Consider the following 20337-nt stretch of genomic DNA (forward strand, 5'->3'; position numbering starts at 1 on the left):
TGTTTATCTGTTAAAATATGATTTTTTTTTTCTGTGATGCACAACTGAATTTTCAGCATCATTCCTGCAGTCTTCAGTGTCACATGATCCTTCAGAAATCATTCTAATATGCTGCTCAAGAAATGTTTCTGATTATTATCAATGTTGGAAACAGTTGTGCTGCCCAAGATTTTTCTGGAAACCGTTTTCATTTTTTAGGATTCACAGATGAAAGTTCAAAAGAACAGCTTTTAGAACTCTTTTGTAACCTTGATGAACAAAAGTATCATTTCGTTTCGTTTTTTTTTTTTTACTTAACTTAATCCTAAACCTTTAACAAAATATTAAAATGATTTCTGAAGGATCATGTGACACTGAAGACTGGAGTAATCACAGCAATTAATTACATTTTTACAGATATTCACTTAAAAACATTTTCCAAACAATTCTAATAATATTTCACTGTTTTTACTGTTTTTTGACAAAGAAATGCATTAACAAAAATCCTAATTGTTTGACTAGTTATGTACTTATGCATGTGGTTATGACATTACTAACACTACAGATGCTCTTATACAGGAGGAATTATTAAATGAATACCATGCAGCCTTTTATTTTCAACTTGCAGCTGCATTGCAGTACATTTGTTTTACAATATCTGTGTAATTTAGCAACCCTTATATGTGACCCTGGAGCACAAAACCAGTCTTAGTAGCACAGGTATATTGTAACAATACATTGTATGGGTCAAAATTGTCGATTTTTCTTTTAAGCCAAAAATCATTAGGATATTAAGTAAAGATCATGTTCCATGAAGATATTTTGTCAATTTTTTTTTACCATAAATATATCAAAACTTGAGTTTTGATTAGTAATATGCATCGCTAAGAATTAATTTAGACAACTTTTATAGGCAATTTTAGACTTTTTTTTTTGCACCATCAGATTCCAGATTTTAAATCTCAATTTTAAAAAAATGTACCCTTATGACTGTTTTTTTGGTCCAGGGTCACTTATTTAGACTCGGCTTGGTGTGACAGTAGAGATTATCCCAAACTTTTTACATTGCATTACATATATTTACATAATTACTTTATTTACCCATTGGCCTAATTAATGTGCAAATGTGGAAATACACAGCAGGATATGTCCTAAATGAGTCAAGACTGTAGTTTAGAGGGTTTTATTGTGTGCAACATGTTCAAGCGTTCCTTGTTTTTGTGTCAGTGATGTCGGGGAACTCTGCCGACTCTTTCTCGGACGACTCTGACGGAGAGGCCAGTAAGAGTAAAGACAAAGCTGACGCTGGAAAGAAGGAAGTGTCCGGTAATCGAGCGCCACGGACGAAGAAGAGCAACGGTCCTCATCTGTCAGCGTCCACAAGCTCATCTTCAGCGGCACACAAGAGACGCAGCGCTCAGGTCAAATCAGGTCAGTCTCCGCTACACTCCTGCACTTCACATGAGGTACAACCACTTTTCATTTGAAGTTATGTTGATCAGACATCATCTTGAACCAGAGCTGCATGCTGAAGTGAGTGAGGTTTAAAATGACACAGAAATCAATCAATAACAGCATGTTTTGTCCTCTCTGGTTGCACACAACAGTAAGAGAGTGTGGAAACCTCTCCAAATTTAGTCAGATGTTTTGTGGTTTGTAACCAGTTGTGTAGTTGGTGTAAGAAAAATGAACTTGATTTACATTGATTTACAAGATACATTCTCTAAAAACAATCTTGAATTCTAGTTATAATATCTAATGGTTTTTGCAATGTAATAAAAGATGTTTAAAAAAATATATAATAAATGTCTTCCCAGTGTTCTTGCGGTATCATTAATATGTGACCCTGGAGCACAAAACCAGTCTTAAGTCGCTGGGGTATATTTGTAGCAATAGCCAAAAATGCATTGTATGGGTCAAAATTATTGATTTTTCTTTTATGCCAAAAATCATTAGGAAATTAAGTAAAGATCATGTTCCATGAAGATTTTTTGTAAAATTCCTACTATAAATATATCAAAATGTAATTTTTGATTAGTAGTATGCATTGTTAAGAACTTAATTTGGACAACTTTAAAGGTGATTTTCTCAATATTTAGATTTTTTTGCATCCTCAGATTCCAGATTTTCAAATAGATGTATCTCGGCCAAATATTGTCCTATCCTAACAAACCATACATCAATAGAAATCTTATTTATTGAGCTGTCATATGATGTATACATCTCAGATTTGTAAAATTTAACCTTATGACTGGTTTTGTGGTCCAGGGTCACATATAGTATTATATTTTTTATTTTTTTAATAATTTGAATAGTTTATAATAATAGAATAATTTTTGAGTTTTCGTTTCAGTTTTAGTTTTAGCGAATTGTTTTGTTGTGTTTTTGTACTTTTAGTTTTTTTTTTTTTTTGTAGTATAGTTTTTATTTCACTTGTAGTTTTTTTGGGCGTCAAATCAAACTAATAACTTTTTTTAAAATATGTTACTAGTGTTATCTTAGTTTTATTAATTAATGTACATTTTTACTTGAGATACTATTATAATTTTTTATTTCTAAATATGTTCAGGTAGTTTTTGCTTTTTAAAATAAAAATAAAGAAACAGAAAATGAGAAATACTTCTCTGGCAGCTAAATGAAATAAAAAATGTTTAAGGTTTTAGTATTTTTCATTTCACATTTGTTTTATGTCAGTTAACAGTGTTGGGAGTAACACATTACAAAAGTAGCAATATCACAGTAGTATATGTATATCTTGGTTAACACTTAACCATTTAATAATGTTTATGTATGCATTCTTATGGTTGGCTTGACTTGATTGCATGTGAATCGCGACAATTTTGAAAGAAAAAAAAGGTGAAGCACTTAAAAATTCCGGAAAAACACTGATATACATTATATATAAGGCCATGCCTATGCCATCTACAGTGTGTTACAATCAGAACCCTAAACTACAATGAAACATTTAGGCCCACATACTGGTATCTGAATGTGATTTTAGCATTTTTTGCTTTGGTAGACCTACCACATCGGCCTCCACTGGATGTATAGGCTAATGAGCAGCAATAAACTACATTTTTGTGTTTTAGAAAGCCTAGTCATAGCTCTGTGAATAGTTTGGTGAAAGTAACTCAAAGCTAGTGTAACACATTGCAACTGAGAGACAGTAATATTGAAATGTAACTAATGTATACATTATATAAAAACATGAGAATTCTTTGTTTTAAACTTGAAGATAATAGCGGAATGGCTCGCCCTGTGAGACGCTTTGACACATCCGTTTGCATCCCCAGCATGAAAACTTTCAGTTTACGGTCTTATCCTTATCTGTAAATGTCACAAATTCACAAAAGCATTTCCATTTTTGCAGAGAAGTCCGTCCTGACAGTTTATTTTAAATCTTTACTGAATGAGCGTCAGACAGCCAGAACACAGAGAGGGAGACATTTCAAACTTAATACACAAAAACATTCATTGTGCTGAAGTTTATGTGGTTGAATGTTAAATTCAGGTTTGAAAGACAACATGTGGTGCACATATTTATGGAGAGTAGGAACTGTAAAGGGGTAAAAGTGTCTAATTATCTGTATATAAATATCAGGCGACTCATAGCTGCCTTTTATATAACCAAATGAAGTAAACGTGACTTTGAGCAGTAAGCGCGCGTTCCTGCAGAGCATTCCTCTCATCTGTTGGTCAACACTGAGTTTGATTTCATTCATCTTTATTATCTGTATTAGGCTATTCTTTCATGTAGAGATTTGTACTTTGTTCACTATATACAGTCTTACCAAATGATGTAAGGTTTGTGCCACTGCTGTTCCAAACTAACAGTATTGTGATCAGCAAAATCATTTTTTAGTTTCTGGTTAGTCCTCCATTATGCATAAGCTCTTTAGTAACAGTAGGCTATTTCTAATGCTAGAATTATTCCTGTTATCTGTGTGGAAAAAAATAGTCCAGCTCTTTCTAGTGTTTTTCTTCAGATATTTGTCTTTTCTCTTCATTACGACCGCTGGTCTAATAAATGAAGCACTGTTCTCATAACATTCATTTAGCACGTTTGTTTGAAGGACTTTGGGCAGAATGTGGGATAAAAAAAAAAAAAGATTTTTTTAAGCCGATTAATCCAAAAAAAGAATCGACCAATTATCAAAATAATGTGTTACATTCTGGAAGTAAGATGCCCAATACTCGTCATGAATGTTAAGGACTGTGTTTTTGTTGTTGACCTGTTGTTAATGGTTCTCTCAGGGAAGCGTGGCGTCCTGAAGCGTCCGTGGTCGGAGGCGGAGCGTGTGGCGGTGGAGACGCACCTGAAGCGTAACATCATGGAGCTGCGTGTTCCTGCTAAAGCCGACTGTGAGCGATGCCTGCAGCTCTGCCCTCTATTGGTCAGCAACCAGCGCGACTGGAGGGCCATCAAGTTCTACTGCCACAACCGCATTCAGTTACTCAAGAAACAGGGACGCCGAGACGGGAACACGACCGCCGCCGCTGTCTGCTAACCACAGAAACACACACACACACACACACACACACACACACACACACACACACACACACACACATGTACAGATGACAGAACAGTGTTGTATTTCTTTAAGCTGTTCTTCTAAGCTAGTGCACACACTTCCCACATTCCCCTGTGTGTGTTTCTCAGACCATTTCTCTGACAAACTAACACAGTTTTCTGCCTTTACACCGGTGTTCACACTCCTCTGAAAGGCAGATGTCTTGAGCACAGCAGGTATGGACTGTTTGGCTGCGATGTTTTAGACTGTTTTTTCTGTTTTCTCTCCATCCGCTGGATAAACAGTGTTGGATTATGTGGGACCAGCTTTTCTTTCTCGAAGCTCGAGGACAGTCTTTACCTCACGCGTCTGGAGTCTGATTCTGTCCGACAGACGTCAGTCTGCACCTCTGGAGATCCGCTCTACTATCAGGATCAATCTCACAAACACGTCCAGATCCTAATTCACACTCAAATCAACAGGAAAATATAGGACATTTTATTTTGCATAAAGAAAATGATGCCTCTTTTTTTTTTTGCATTGTGATTTTTTTTTTTTTATTCTGTATTTTAATTTATTTTTGCAACAGTTAATATCGACAGGCTTTTCTATGCAAGCTTGTTTCCACCTTATGAAAATAAAAAAGTAAGTCTAACTTTTTATCTCATAATTAATAAAAAAAAAAAGTAAATGAAAAAAAAAGTAGCAGTTCCCTTTTTTTTCAAGATTTTGCAATTACCTTTTTTTTTTTTTTACAAAAATCAACAGAAAAAAATAGGAAATTATATTTTGCATGAAGAAAATGATGCCTCTTTTTTTGCATTGTGATTTTTTTTTTTTAATTCTGTATTTTACATTTATTTTTGCAACAGTTAATATCGACAGGCTTTTCTATGCAAGCTTGTTTCCACCTTATGAAAATAAAAAAGTAAGTCTAACTTTTTATCTCACAATTAATAAAAAAAAAGTAAATGAAAAAAAAGTGGCAGTTCCCTTTTTTTTTCAAGATTTTGCAATTACTTTTTTTTTTTTTTTTTACAAAAATCAACAGAAAAAAATAGGAAATTATATTTTGCATGAAGAAAATGATGCCTCTTTTTTGCATTGTGATTTTTTTTTTAATTCTGTATTTTAAATTTATTTTTGCAACAGTTCATATCGACAGGCTTTTCTATGCAAGCTTGTTTCCACTTCATCTCACAATTATTATTATTTTTTTTTTTCAAAAAAAGTAGAAGTTCCCTTTTTTTCAAGATTTTGCAATTACCTTTTCTTTTTCTTTTTTTCTTTTTTTTTTTACAAAAATCAACAGAAAAAAATAGGAAATTATATTTTGCATGAAGAAAATGATGCCTCTTTTTTTGCATTGTGATTTTTTTTTTTTTTATTCTGTATTTTAATTTATTTTTGCAACAATTAATATCGACAGGCTTTTCTATGCAAGCTTGTTTCCACCTTATGAAAATAAAAAAGTAAGTCTAACTTTTTATCTCACAATTAATTAAAAAAAAAAAAATGAAAAAAAGTAGCAGTTCCCTTTTTTTCAAGATTTTGCAATTACCTTTTTTTTTTTTTTACAAAAATCAACAGAAAAAAATAGGAAATTATATTTTGCATGAAGAAAATGATGCCTCTTTTTTTTGCATTGTGATTTTTTTTTTTTTTGATTCTGTATTTTAAATTTATTTTTGCAACAGTTAATATCGACAGGCTTTTCTATGCAAGCTTGTTTCCACCTCATCTCACAATTATTATTTTTTTTTTTCAAAAAAAGTAGAAGTTCCCTTTTTTTTCAAGATTTTGCAATTACCTTTTCTTTTTCTTTTTTTCTTTTTTTTTTTTACAAAAATCAACAGGAAAAAATAGCAAATTATATTTTGCATAAAGAAAAGGATGCCTTTTTTTTTTTTGCATTGTGATTTTTTTTTTAAATTCTGTATTTTAATTTATTTTTGCAACAATTAATATCGACAGGCTTTTCTATGCAAGCTTGTTTCTACCTTATAAAAATAAAAAAGTAAGTAACTTTTTATCCCACAATTTTTTTTTTCAAAAAAAAGTAGCAGTTCCCTTTTTTTCAAGATTTTGCAATTACCTTTTTTTTTTTTTTTTACAAAAATCAACAGAAAAAAATAGGAAATTATATTTTGCATGAAGAAAATGATGCCTCTTTTTTTGCATTGTGATTTTTTTTTTTTAATTCTGTATTTTAAATTTATTTTTGCAACAGTTAATATCGACAGGCTTTTCTATGCAAGCTTGTTTCCACCTCATCTCACAATTAATTTTTTTTTTTTTTCAAAAAAAGTAGAAGTTCCCTTTTTTTCAAGATTTTGCAATTACCTTTTCTTTTTCTTTTTTTCTTTTTTTGTTTACAAAAATCAACAGGAAAAAAATAGCAAATTATATTTTGCATAAAGAAAATGATGCCTCTTTTTTGCAGTGTGATTTTTTTGTAATTCAATTTTTTTTTTTTTTTTGCAACAGTTAATATCGACAGGCTTTTCTATGCAAGCTTGTTTCTACCTTATAAAAATAAAAAAGTAAGTAACTTTTTATCCCACAATTTTTTTTTTTTCAAAAAAAAGTTGCAGTTCTCTTTTTTTCAAGATTTTGCAATTACCTTTTTTTTGTTTTTTTACAAAAATCAACAGAAAAAAATAGGAAATTATATTTTGCATAAAGAAAATGATGCCTGTTTTTATCTATAGCTTTTTTTTGCATTGTGGTTTTTAATTTGTATTTGATTCTATATTTTTTATTTATTTATTTTTGCAACAATTAATACCAACAGGCTTTTCAATGCAAGCTTGTTTCCACCTTATAAAAACAAAAAATAAAAAAGTAAGTCTAATGTTTCATCTCACAATTACAATTTCCAAAAAAAAATCACAATTTTGAGATTAAAAGTTGCAGTTACTTTTTTCCAAAATGTTGCAATTAACTTTTTTTACCCTCAAAAAACTTAAACTGATGTGATCAAAGTCTAAATTGAAAAAAGTCTGAATCTGTTTTATTTCTTTATTTTTTAGCTAACCATTGGTAGAAAAAAAACCATAGTTCCTGGACATTTTACATTTGGTTAGTTTTCTAATTGCCATTATCCGTAGTGATTCTCTCTAGATGCTCATTACTGTAACACATTAATTTAATTTACATCAGCAGAGGAAATACTACCATGATGTATAACATTTTTCCCAGTTAAGTAGTCATCATTTTATGAATGCATTTATTTTTTTTCATTACATTAATAAAATTTGCAGCTACAATATTCTTAAATTTCTGAAAATGGCCTCTAAATGCGGAAAAACTGAGCAACTGGCTTCATTCTCTTCATGCAGAAGTGTCTTCTTTTGCATTTCTGGACCTGATATGATCTGGAGCTGTTTGTGGGATTGATCCGTCTGTTTTCTGAAGTCTTAGTTGCCTTAACTTTGGTTGTGTTCTTGGTTTTCTCTTGATCTGCTGTGGCCGCAGCTGTTTTTCAACCCACTCGCATTCAGTCGCTTCTATGCATCATCAGTTCAGTTCGAGAGGAACGTGGTGTTTTGGGATCATTGAGTTTGGAGATCAGTCGCGTTTCATTCCGCCGGAGTTAGTTTTGCTCATCTGTGCCAATCCGATCACGAGTGCGTGTTTATTTTGTGATATCTCTCTCCTGTCAGACTGTTGAAGGACGCTGAATTTCCTCTCTCTCTCTCTCTCTCTATCTCTCTCTCTCTCTCTATCTCTATCTCTCTCTCTATCTCTCTCTCTCTCTATCTCTCTCTCTCTCTATCTCTCTCTCTATCTCTATCTCTATCTCTATCTCTATCTCTCTCTCTATCTCTCTCTCTCTCTCTCTCTCTCTCTCTCTGTTCTGTACAGTGTTCTGATCTCTGATCGGTGTACAGTGACGTATCGTAACATGATTTTAGCCAGTAGAGTGTTTCCGCTGCGTGATGATGATGATGTACATTCTGTAAATATGACTTATATGAAAGTACTACGTTTTAAAGTTGTTTTCTTAATGCTGTTGTAAAGGTATATCAGATTTTAGAGACAATATCTTGACAAATACAGAGCTTAATGTCACACTGCAAAGAAAAACCTTTGAATTTCAGATTGTCATGTCTTTTTATTAAACTACAAACACATGGAAACATCATTTGGCGTGTCAGGCGTGTGTCATTTATGATTGAAGTTTTCTCACAACACAAGCTGCTCACATGCTGCAGGATAGTAAACATTATCAGTTGTTGTTAATTCTAAACATCCTCTGCTAAATAACCTTGTACTCATTTTTGTGATATCAACTTCAAATTTGGAACACAACTTAGATTTATGACTTATGATTTTTTTTTTTTTTCAATTTTACAGTAAACCATGATTTACTTACAAACTTAAAAATTCAGCAATAATCTTAAGAGGTGTTTTCTTTGAAAAAAGAACAAATTTAAGTCTGAGCTCCAAAGAATTTAAGATTTACAACAGTGTAAGGTGGACATTTCATTTTCAGGTCAAAATATGACGTCAGTGCTCAAAACGGTGGTTAACGGCAAATAAATTGACCACAACTGGTCCATAAACATAGTTTAGTACCATACAATCCCCTAAAATATTAAATATAAAATAAATCATAGTTGCAGTCACTTACTCAGTTTTTTTTCCCCAGTTGATGAACAATAAAACACATGCATTTGAAGCTGCAGACAACAAAACTTTACCATGCTTATAATAAACAGAATATTGTCCACTGTTATGGTGTAGTTATCCTTATTATAGTTCAGTCTTATTACCATTAAAGCAGGAACTAATTAAAAAACAAAACAGTTTTTGATTGTGTCAAATGTGATTAAATGTCAGTGTTTTATACTGTGGCAGCAACTTTACATTGAAATGTTGTGTTGTTACTTGTATTGCCTCATCTTAAAAGAATCAAATATGTTTTTTAAATCTTCCAAATAATTTCTTTTTATTAATCATGTAATTGTTTGCACATGGTTTCCAACACTTGTTTTAGATCGAGTCCATAAAATCTGGAATCTGAGGGTGCAAAAAAATCAAAATACTGAGAAAATCACCTTTAAAGTTGTCCAAATTAAGTTCTTAACAATGTATGTTACTAATCAAAAATTACATTTTGATATATTTATAGAAGGAATTTCATAAAAAATCTTCATGTACTTAATTTCCTAATGATTTTTGGCATAAAAGAAAAATCAATAATTTTGACCCATACAATGTATTTTTGGCTATTGCTACAAATATACCCCAGCGACTTAAGACTGGTTTTGTGCTCCAGGGTCACAAATGTGATTAAATGTCAGTTTTATTTTATACTGTGGCAGCAACTTTACATTGAAATGTATTGTTACTTGTATTGCCTCATCTTAAAAGAATCAAATGTGTTTCAAATCATTTCTTTTTATTAATCATGTAATTGTTTGCACATGGTTTCCAACACTTGTTTTAGATTGAGTCCATATCAGCATATGATCATTCATTTATACACATACTCTGCAAACAAGTTCTTATGGAGTAACACAAAAATACTACGCAGATCAATGTTTTCTAAATTGTTTCAGCAGTTTCCTGAACACATGAGATTGATGTTCTCATGGGTTCCTCTGATCAACACTAGATGGAGCCACAGAATTATTTGAGTGGTGAGTATACTGCACCAATCATGAAATGTGCAGTATATTCAGCATGCAAACACAGTGTGAATTTGCTGTATCCCACAATGCAACCTCCATTTCCAGTGATGAATAAACAGGATGATAGCTTGTTACTTGGCCAGACCCAAATTTGGATTAACAAGACAAAATAACTATTTCTAAGCAGCATAACTACTTGGAATAAACATACACTACAGATGCTTTCATGTTTACAACACTTCATTATCTTCCATTAAAAGCACTTCACAGATAGTATGGAGTGGACTCAGCAATTCTTAATGCCAAACTCATAATAAATGACTTTTCCAGTTTATTCCCATCTGTTCAATCCCCTCTTCCACACATCAGGATACAGCAGAAGATGTAGTTCAGATCTTCAGCAGCTCTTATGCTGACGGACATAATACAGCTGTAGATTTACATGAGTGTGTTTGTACCTGGTGTCTTGTTTTATGAAATCATCTCAGACTTTGCATTTCAGATCACTGCCTTTTATTACAATAAGAAATTAAAAACAACAAAGTGTTCCTTAAAAGACATGCATCACAAAGATCAAAAAAGTACAATGTCCATCTATAGATTAGCAATCCTTAACAAAAAGTATTTTAATTTCTATGAATTTTAACTGCACCAAAAAAACACTTATTTGAACACAAGCAAAGGTCATTGCACACTGAAATTTTTGTCTGAAACTTTTGTCTCAATCGCATTTACACACTGCGTCTGAAACTTTCGTCCGTCATAAACAATTAGTCAGGTTTGTTTTTCTGCATTTTTGCATTTGTAGCAAGCTATTTAATAGGAAAGGGCGACGAATACGAAAAAAAACAAACCTGTGCAATGACCTGAAGTAGTAACACATTCATCTGTTTACACATGTGGTACAAGAGAGCTAAAATACAAACTGAATGCATGATTTAATCAACATGTTAAAATGTTTTACATGTATGTACATCTGTTTGGTCCCCCTATCTGCCTTATTATTTATATGACTTATAATGTGAACAAACTACTGTCTTTTACCATCATTTTTCTTCAGGGGTCTTTTTTGCTCTGAACCTAGTGTAGGTAGAAATTTTCTCAGAAATGAACACATATTGTCAGGGCTGTAGCTGGGGTTTGCTGGGCCCCAGTGCAGGTTGTACTTGTGGGCCCTGTTTGAAATAGTTTAATTTGTATGTTTGTTTTATTTATTTATTTGTGCTGTTTTACGCAATGTTTCATTTTTTTTTTTTTTTTTTTCAAGTTTGTAGGTGCAGGAACAGGAACCGAATAATCAAATGTAAAATAAATCTAGGTTAATTCTTGTTAAAACTACAAAGTAATTCAGTCAAAAGCAGTGATTGATTTTCTTGTGTTCATTTTTTTTGGATTAATATAATGATACACATCCAATTTCTTTCTCAACTGTTTACTCTCACTTAAAACATAACTGACAGTTTTTTCAAGGATACTCTCCAAGATGGGTATTTCAACACAATTGTGTTATGTATTTGCAGGGCTCTAGACTAACTTTTTTTCTTAGGTGCACCAGCACAAAAGTTAGGTGCACCCAAATTTTCAACTGCATCACATTTAACACAGCAGTTTTACAAGTTCACTTTATTTATTTATTTTTTATTTTATTTTATTTTTTTAAATCACTGTCCATATAGGCAATATTGACTTGTAAATGATTAACTAACAATCTGGTCAATATAAAGTTCTTCACTATCTCTGATTGGTTTAGACCACGATGTGGGCCTAATGTGTGTCTGTTGTTGAACAACAGGGAGACTTTAAGAGTCACAGAGTTTCATTTTTTTTTCCTCGAACGGCTGGTCACACCGGTGCAACCTTTGATTTTTTTTAGTCGCACCATTGAGAAATTAGGTCGCATGTGCGACCAAATTGGTCGCACTCTAGAGCCCTGAATTGTTACATGCATACACAATTTGTTACGTACATTACTGGTTCAGTGTTTGTGCGCTTTTCATGAGACGTGGCTCCCAATGCGCACTCGGTCGTACTCAGCTGAGTTATTCCACATCTTGTGCTTTTCATTGCTATGACCACTTCACCCAATGGTTCTGTGTATCACTGAGCAGCCTTAGCAAGTGTGTACCACCCTTAGCAACCAGCCATTAGCAAAACAATAAATAATATAGCATCAAAACTTTATCGTATGTGTTTTGGCAGAATTAACTAAAATTACTAAATGCTTCTGTAGTAATTGTCATTGTTAGTTCATGTTAACTATTGTAGTCAACTAATGTTTACAAATCAAACTTTATTGTAAAAGTGTTACCTAAAATTTTTATTCATTCAACGTCTGTCTATAATCTGTCATGCTATGGCCAAATATGATTTGTTTTTATTTGTTTGGGTGCATGAGTACATTTTATACACGTAATCACTGATAATCACATCCATGAGGTTGATGTTCCCAGTACATGTCCATACAACCTTCTGATTCAACAGCATTGGTCAGTCAGGCGTCTGAGCTGTTATTTCTCAGTAAAGGTTGACTGGACTCTTCAGCTGATTCTACAAGTTGTTTTGCGGTGCTCAATTTCCTACACCTTCTACCTTATTTTGTTTATTCTCAGGTTAGGTAAAGATAGTCGAATCTGCCCTATCGTATAAGTAATTTTCATACTCACACCATAGGCTTCAGAAGACTCCTCCGTGGTCTGTTCGGTTCAAGTCTATCAATCAGAGTCTTTTGGCAGGCAGGCTTCTTGGTTATAATAAAGTATAATTTTATTGTCTATAGGTTATATATTTTACATACAAATACTACTATATAAAATAAAGAAATATAAAAGAAAATAAATTGCTATCTTAGTCGTTCGAAGGCTTCAATGGCAGGTCGTCATGTCAGGTCGTCTGGCACCGGAGAAGCTGTTGCAGAACCAGCATCTCATGTCCTCTTCGTACTTCAGCCTTTTATACCCAGCAGGTGCATTCCAATGTCCTGAGATACCATGAGTTTTTGGAAATCCCCTAAGAAAGTACCTATATAACCTCTCTACATCTTCGCATTCTATCTTCTCCGGATTCTTCTCCTCTGCTTCACTCTACGCCTGTCTACTACAGAACACTCGACGGTAACATTTGAATTCCTCTTGGTCATTCTTTTTAGCAAAGCTCTTTCTAATACATGTTTATTTCCTAGCTATGTTCTTGCTAGTACATGTTATAAACCTTTTCTTAATAAATGCTTTAAAACAACAAGTATGGTGTTTTACTTAATAAACTACTTTCAATAAAACGTATACCATACAAATGTGTGGTGTTTTACTTAATAAACTACTTTCAATAAAACGTATACAATACAAGTGTGTGGTGTCTTTCTTAATAAACTACTTTCAATAAAACGTATACAATACAAGTGTGTGGTGTCTTTCTTAATAAACTACTTTCAATAAAACGTATACAATACAAGTGTGTGGTGTCTTTCTTAATAAACTACTTTCAATAAAACGTATACAATACAAGTGTGTGGTGTCTTTCTTAATAAACTACTTTCAATAAAACGTATACAATACAAGTGTGTGGTGTCTTTCTTAATAAACTACTTTCAATAAAACGTATACAATACAAGTGTGTGGTGTCTTTCTTAATAAACTACTTTCAATAAAACGTATACAATACAAGTGTGTGGTGTCTTTCTTAATAAACTACTTTCAATAAAACGTATACAATACAAGTGTGTGGTGTCTTTCTTAATGAAGCTACACAATACAAGTGTTGTATAGAAGAAAAGGACATACTTGCAACAGGAAAATTGCATATTTCATTAACACCCCAGTCTTGCAAGTTTGTCCTGCATCTTGAAACCCATGTATGGCATGTAACATTTCTTATTCTTGACACATTTGCTTAGTCTAGTATACACTTGTCTCGACTCCGTAACAACTTTCATTCGGAATGTGTTCATATATTGATCCACCCAGGGTAATTTGTTCTTAGGCCATATAATTTTACTTTCTATAATTTTTCCACTCACAATATCACCAGTTGGCCAAATTTTGATGTTTTGTTTTATAATTGTCAAATATTGTCCAAATTTTTGTCTCATCAATTTCCCATCAGTAATTTCATGATAACATGCTCCAATCAATTGTCCCTTAGAGTCTTCACAAATAAACGTGCGGCTCCTTCCATTAATCAGACATGTTCTACAAATGTCAACCAATGGAATTCTGGATCTAGGTACAAATACCGTCCCAGTGGCCGTCTACGTCATTTTGAAGCTCTGTCGAGACGTTTGTGTCTAGCAACTCCCTCAATGTTTTCATTTATGAAATAAACATTTCATCAAATTTCACTACTCTGTTAACATCATTGGTGTACTTGCCATGCAACTCATGCACTAAAAGCAAGTCATCATTTAGCCAACTTTTGTGAGCACTTAAGTCATTGTACCAGTATCTGGCCTCTGGGTGGAGCAACTTCAGTTTATTCTTGCATTGTTTAAATACATCTATACTCAGGCATGTGATCAACTCGTGTGATCTTACACAGTATTCCATTGTTACATCATCATCATTAAACCAGGCTATCACTTTACATCTTTTAAAGCAATTGTTACACAGATCTCCCATAACAAATCTAGTTTTCTGAATAAATAACATCTGATGATAACACATGCATTCATCTTCTCTAACAGCAATACAGTAGTTTGGATTTCGTGACAACAGTTGACCTTGCAGTTCTTTTAAACTCCTATAAAATATATTACAATTCAAAGTATCGCTATACATACTTTACTTATTTCTTTTATTCTTAGTTACAATGTTCAGTTGTTGCTAATGAACAGCATTATTCTTTCTTAGACAGAATAAATATATAATTACCATTTGGTCGAAATGATCAAGTCGTTCAAAGACAGACTCTGCAGTCATCATTCTGCTATGTGCCATATATTCTCTTCGTGTTGGCAAATTAAGTCTTGGTGTGTCCTTAAGTCTTGAAGTGTTCTGTCTTTATGTTACTAGACGTATGAGGTCTTATAGGATCTAGGTTTGACAACACCCACTTTATCAGGTGCATGAATAGTTGAATGTAAATTAGTGTCGGGGTTATTTTACACCCTTTTTACACTTTTTCATTATCCTACAGATTCTGAAACAAATCATTCTTATCAGTTTTCTCCCAAATGATTAAAACCAACAGTCCAATTATTGTGATTAATATCACATGAAAATTACTCATGATCCACTTCAAATTTCTATAGGTACTTTTTGACATTCCTCCAAGAAATAAAAAGTTCCTTTTTACTTCATATTTGTATTTTTTATTTTTATTTTTAGAGACCTTACTCTCTTAAATTCCCCTTCTGTACCTTTAGTTTTCTCTGGATTAGTACTTTCTTTAAAATAATGTTTTTGGCCGCTATGAAATATAGTGGAAATGGAGGCATGCATCTTCCGTTTTTTTTTCATATCATACTTTACTTATGCATCTGTATATATCACCATATCAGTGTTAATGGTCTTGGATAGCAACCTACTAATTCCCTGATTCATATTATCTCTGTTACTATCTTTTGTTTGCCCATCACACAATTCCAGTTTCTTTTATATCATAACAATATCTCACCATCCAAAATAGTTTCAGATGAACTAATCCTTTGTTATGTACAAATCACCTCTAAAACTTCTTATCAGTTTATAAGCCATATTTGGCTCATCTTCTTTCCTATAGTATTCTGGAATCTCTTCAGGAATTACCTATGTATTTATTTGTTTATCGTTCTTATCTCTTATTCAAACTATAGGTATTGGATATTCCTTCCCTAACTTCTTGTTATCATTCTGTACTCTAGCTCGATAATTTCCTACTGTGGATCATTTTATTGGACTCTTAATTTTAATTGGAATTATCTTTCCATACTCATTGCTACTTCTTGCAGCAAATCAAACAGCCTAAACTGTATTATAATCTGATCAGTCATCGTGTTATTCTTCGTTATCAGATTTCTCCACAACAGTGGTTGCTTTAACATTGTTTAAATTTTTACTCCTTAACTTTTAACTCCATCTCTATGTGAGAATATTATCCAATAACTGCCTTTGACTTTTGCCCTTATTCCTGCTCTGTGACTATAACTCTCATCACCTCTTCACTGCCCTGCCCATATACAGCTGATCTAATATATCTTTCTGACCATGCAAGCTTGGTTTTTAAATCTATTATTTAATATTTCTAGTACTTTAAAATGCCACATCACATGTAATTTCCAATCAATATCTAGTCTTGGTTCATTCATTAAAATTATCGTCAGGGCATTTCTCCCAGTATTTATCTGTTATAATCTGGTATAACTGATCTGATAAAATGTTCTTTTCTCTTAATTACTTATAATATCCTAAAGTTACTTTAACTTCTCTAGTGGATTCACCATACCCTCCTAGACCGGGAAATGGATTTCTTAACTTTTGCAAACTTTCATATAATGTATATATTTTCGTTTGTAAACAGCTCTTTACACTCTAATGTTTTTCATTTATCTTTTCTTGCTATTATTCATCTAAGGGTAACATTTTATGATGTTCTATGTTAACCCCTTCTTTTTCTGACTTTTCAAGTGAATTTCTTTGTTTATCACTAAGGTTGTCAATTTCATAGTCTGGGTACGTGGTACCTTATCCCTGTATCGTGATCCATTACAGTCAAATTTGTTCTGCTTTTTGCCAAATTCCAAAATACTATAAGTATAGCTATAGTTATCATTGTTACTACAAAGTTTGGTTTTTTTTTAAGCAGACCTTTTTCCATTTTCACACTATTCTGCTATATTTCTCTCTGCTCGTCCATTTTGTTTCAGTTCCCGTTATCTTGTATCATACAACAGAAAATGGAGTGCTCTGGAATCTCCCTTAGTCGTTAATCATTCGTTTCCCCACATTCCAGCACTTGCTTCTTGATCTGAATCTTCAACTCTGAAGTTGTTTTATGTGTTAGAAGACTTTTCTCTATTGACTAGCCTTTCTTCCCCTTCTAAAAGTCTGATCAACACTCAAAACATTCTGTTATTTGTTCCCCTTCTTTGGGGGTTATTTCCAATTCATTATTTAATTGATGAATTGTATACTTACGGTGCCAGACGACCAGACCACTGCCAGTAAATATTCATTGTTCACTCACTGCCTCTTTTTCTTGCTCTGCCATTTACTCAGACTCTAGTTTAGTGTTGATTTCTATTCTTCATTTTTCACTAAACATAGTTACTCTTAACTTTGGTCCATCCAGAGACATACTATTATTGCTTCCTTAACTTACTAATTTCTATCTTTCACATTTGTACACTAGAGTAAAGCTGCTCTGTTTCTCTTTATGCAATTCACTGCATTTACGTTGCACTCTAGAAACAGGGTTATTTTTCTTTCTCTTCTTGGATTTCTTTTCCAAGAATTTACTTAGTTAAAATTTAATTTCTTTTACTCCAAAATCCATTTTCAGATGGCTCTATGGTTTGTTTGCTTTTCAACTCTTAAAAAAGGATAAGCTAACTACTTATTGTCTAACTTTATTATTATTAGACATTATCTCTAACTTGACACTTTATTGTTTTTCTTTCTTTGATTTTCTAAGTCACTGTAATACAAGGCTTCGTCCATATATTCATTCCATCTCACATAATTGTGAGTTGATCTATAATAAGTATAATGATATACTTCACTTGCATACTGCGATTTCATTTAATTCAGGAGTACAGCATAAAGATTTATATACAACTATATGTTTCTCCGAAAGTCAATCTTCTAACTCCCTTTGAATGAACTAAGTAGCGTAATTACATTTATACGGTTGAGGTCTAAACCAACTAGTTGTCTATTCTTCTAATGCTCTTATAATCACATTTGCAGATGCCTCTTTTAAGGATTTTGCCCAAATCCGACTTGAAAATTCATCTACTGCTATCAGCATGAATTTATTTCCTGACCTTGATTTAGGATTTAAAGGTCCAGCTATATCTAATGACCATTCTTGACTAACTCTTTCTGGTGTAATTTTACCATAGTCATTTCTTATAGCTTCATTGTATCTTTTTTGCATACAATTTTTACATTTTAGTCCTATTTGTCTATATTTTTCTTCTAATTGGCAATAGTTATATAATTGTCAGATAAAACTTTGCCTATTTAGGTTTATACTGGGATTTTTCATGTATTTTTCATGTATATGTATTTTCTAAACAGTGTTATTCTTGTTTTCTCTGACTACAATTCTTCTTCTTAATTTTGCTAACTTGTCTACCTCTCAGTTTCCTTGAGCTACTTCTGTGTCATCTAAGGAATGCATAGTTTGATGAATAACTATCAGATCTAACTCTCTTATTAGATCATAAATTTCCTTCTAGTTCACTATGTTCAACAGGTTTTCCAATAAATTTTCCCTATATGTCTACGTTCTCATTTATTCTTGTTTTAACATATTTGCTATATTTTATAAGAATAACTTAAGCTTTTATTAGCTTATTTTAATCTTACACAAGCTTTTAATAAAGCTATTACCTCTGCAATTTGAGTTATTTCGAGAACACAGCTTTCGTCTCTTAACTTTTCTCCTTTCTTTACTTGTATGATAAATGTCCAATGAGCTATATTAGCGTCCACGAGAGTTTTTGACCTATCTGTGTACACTGTTATTCCTTTAAACACGGTTACTTTCATTTTCTGACATTTTTCTCTACCTCTATTTTATTTTATAGTTTGAACCAATCACTGTCATCTCAAATTCTGGGCTTTCGGATCTTTTATTTTTCATTAAATGTCCCGTTATTGCTTCATCTATGTTAATTAATATCTTCTGTCCTTGTGCTAGATCTTAACATTCTGCATATCTCTTACTAATTGCTGCTAGTTTCTTCTTGATAGGTAAAAATTTTTCTCTGGATTTTTCCAGCTTTCACATCTTTTACAAATTAGTATTTGTAATTACTTCTTTAATTTTTTGTTATTAAATGATAACCAGTTAAATCACAATCTAAATTTACTTTTTAAGCCTTCTCATAATTTCATCCTTTCTTCTTTGACCTAAACTTAGAATTGCGTCTTTTAAGTTTTGTAGCATTTTCTCTGCTTTTTCAGTCCAACCTAATTTACTACCTTTCATTGTAGCATATTGGTTAAGCTTTTTACTAAGCTTAAGAATTATATCCCTTACATAATTCATAAGTCCCATCATTTGTTGTACTTTTTTAACCCTTTCTAAAGTTTTTAGATTTGTACTTCACTTTTTTATTCTTTGTGTAATTTCTCTATTCTCTGCTGATATCCAAAATCCTAAAAATTCACCCTTATCTGTCATTACTTTCTTAATGTTCGGTTTCAATCCTGCCTCCGCTTGGCGATTCACCACTTTCTTTACAGTTTTTACAAGTTTTTCCATTGTTATCAATGATTAATATCTCACCACCATAAATCTCTAATTGCTTTAGTATTTCCTTATGAATAGTTTAGTAACTTCATTACGGTTTACATATTACTAAGTTTGTTGCAATTGTTTAAATACATAATGTGTATTACTTAAAGTAAAAATAGTTTTTTTTTTCTAATTCTTTTCTGTTAATGGAATAGACCAAAAGCCATTCGCTAAATCTAGCTTTAGTTAGAAATCTTCAATTTTTAACCTTTTAACTGTGTCTCTAGCATTACTTACATAACGTCTATTTGGTGTCATTACTCTGTTCAATGCTTTACGATCTGTAACTAGTACGTTTTGTCTAGTTTTGGTACTAATTGTATTGGACTGTTTGTTATCACAGACTTAACTTCTTGAAGAACTCCCTGTTCTACCAGCTCTTCTATTGTTCGATTTAATTCTTCTTTGGCCATTTTAATTTATTGGATATTGACGTTGAGGCTTATGTATTACACCTATTATTTCATGTGCATATTTATCACTTACTTTTCCACACTCATTTTTATATTTCCTATACGGAGCTTTTCCCATGAATTGTATTAATTCATTTTTCGCTTCTTTTGATCCTATCATTTTGTTTCATATTCTATTTAATTCGTGTTCGATATTTAATTTTTTTTTTTTTTAATCTCAGGACCTTTTTTTAGATCTCTAGCAGCTAATAAGTTTTCTATACCCTTTAACATCTTAATGCCGAATTTATCTCCTATTTGTTTCTTTTCTATATTTCTATTATAAGCTTGAATTAAAATACTATCTGTAAATTGTAT

General features: G+C 32.3%; 1 protein-coding gene across 1 annotated transcript in view; it reads left to right on the forward strand.

Annotated features, from left to right (window-relative positions):
- The window catches only part of LOC141331750 (uncharacterized), a 31059-nt gene extending 25809 nt beyond the window's left edge, over window positions 1–5250 (forward strand). The window contains exons 9-10 of the mRNA XM_073836780.1: window positions 1207–1410; window positions 4234–5250. Coding sequence (XP_073692881.1) covers window positions 1207–1410; window positions 4234–4487 — 458 coding nt within the window. The 3' untranslated portion in view covers window positions 4488–5250. The remainder of the gene's footprint in view (window positions 1–1206; window positions 1411–4233) is intronic.
- The last annotated feature ends 15087 nt before the right edge of the window (window positions 5251–20337 follow it).

The sequence above is a fragment of the Garra rufa genome, chromosome 3 (assembly GCF_049309525.1).
Source record: "Garra rufa chromosome 3, GarRuf1.0, whole genome shotgun sequence".
Classification (NCBI taxonomy): domain Eukaryota; kingdom Metazoa; phylum Chordata; class Actinopteri; order Cypriniformes; family Cyprinidae; genus Garra; species Garra rufa.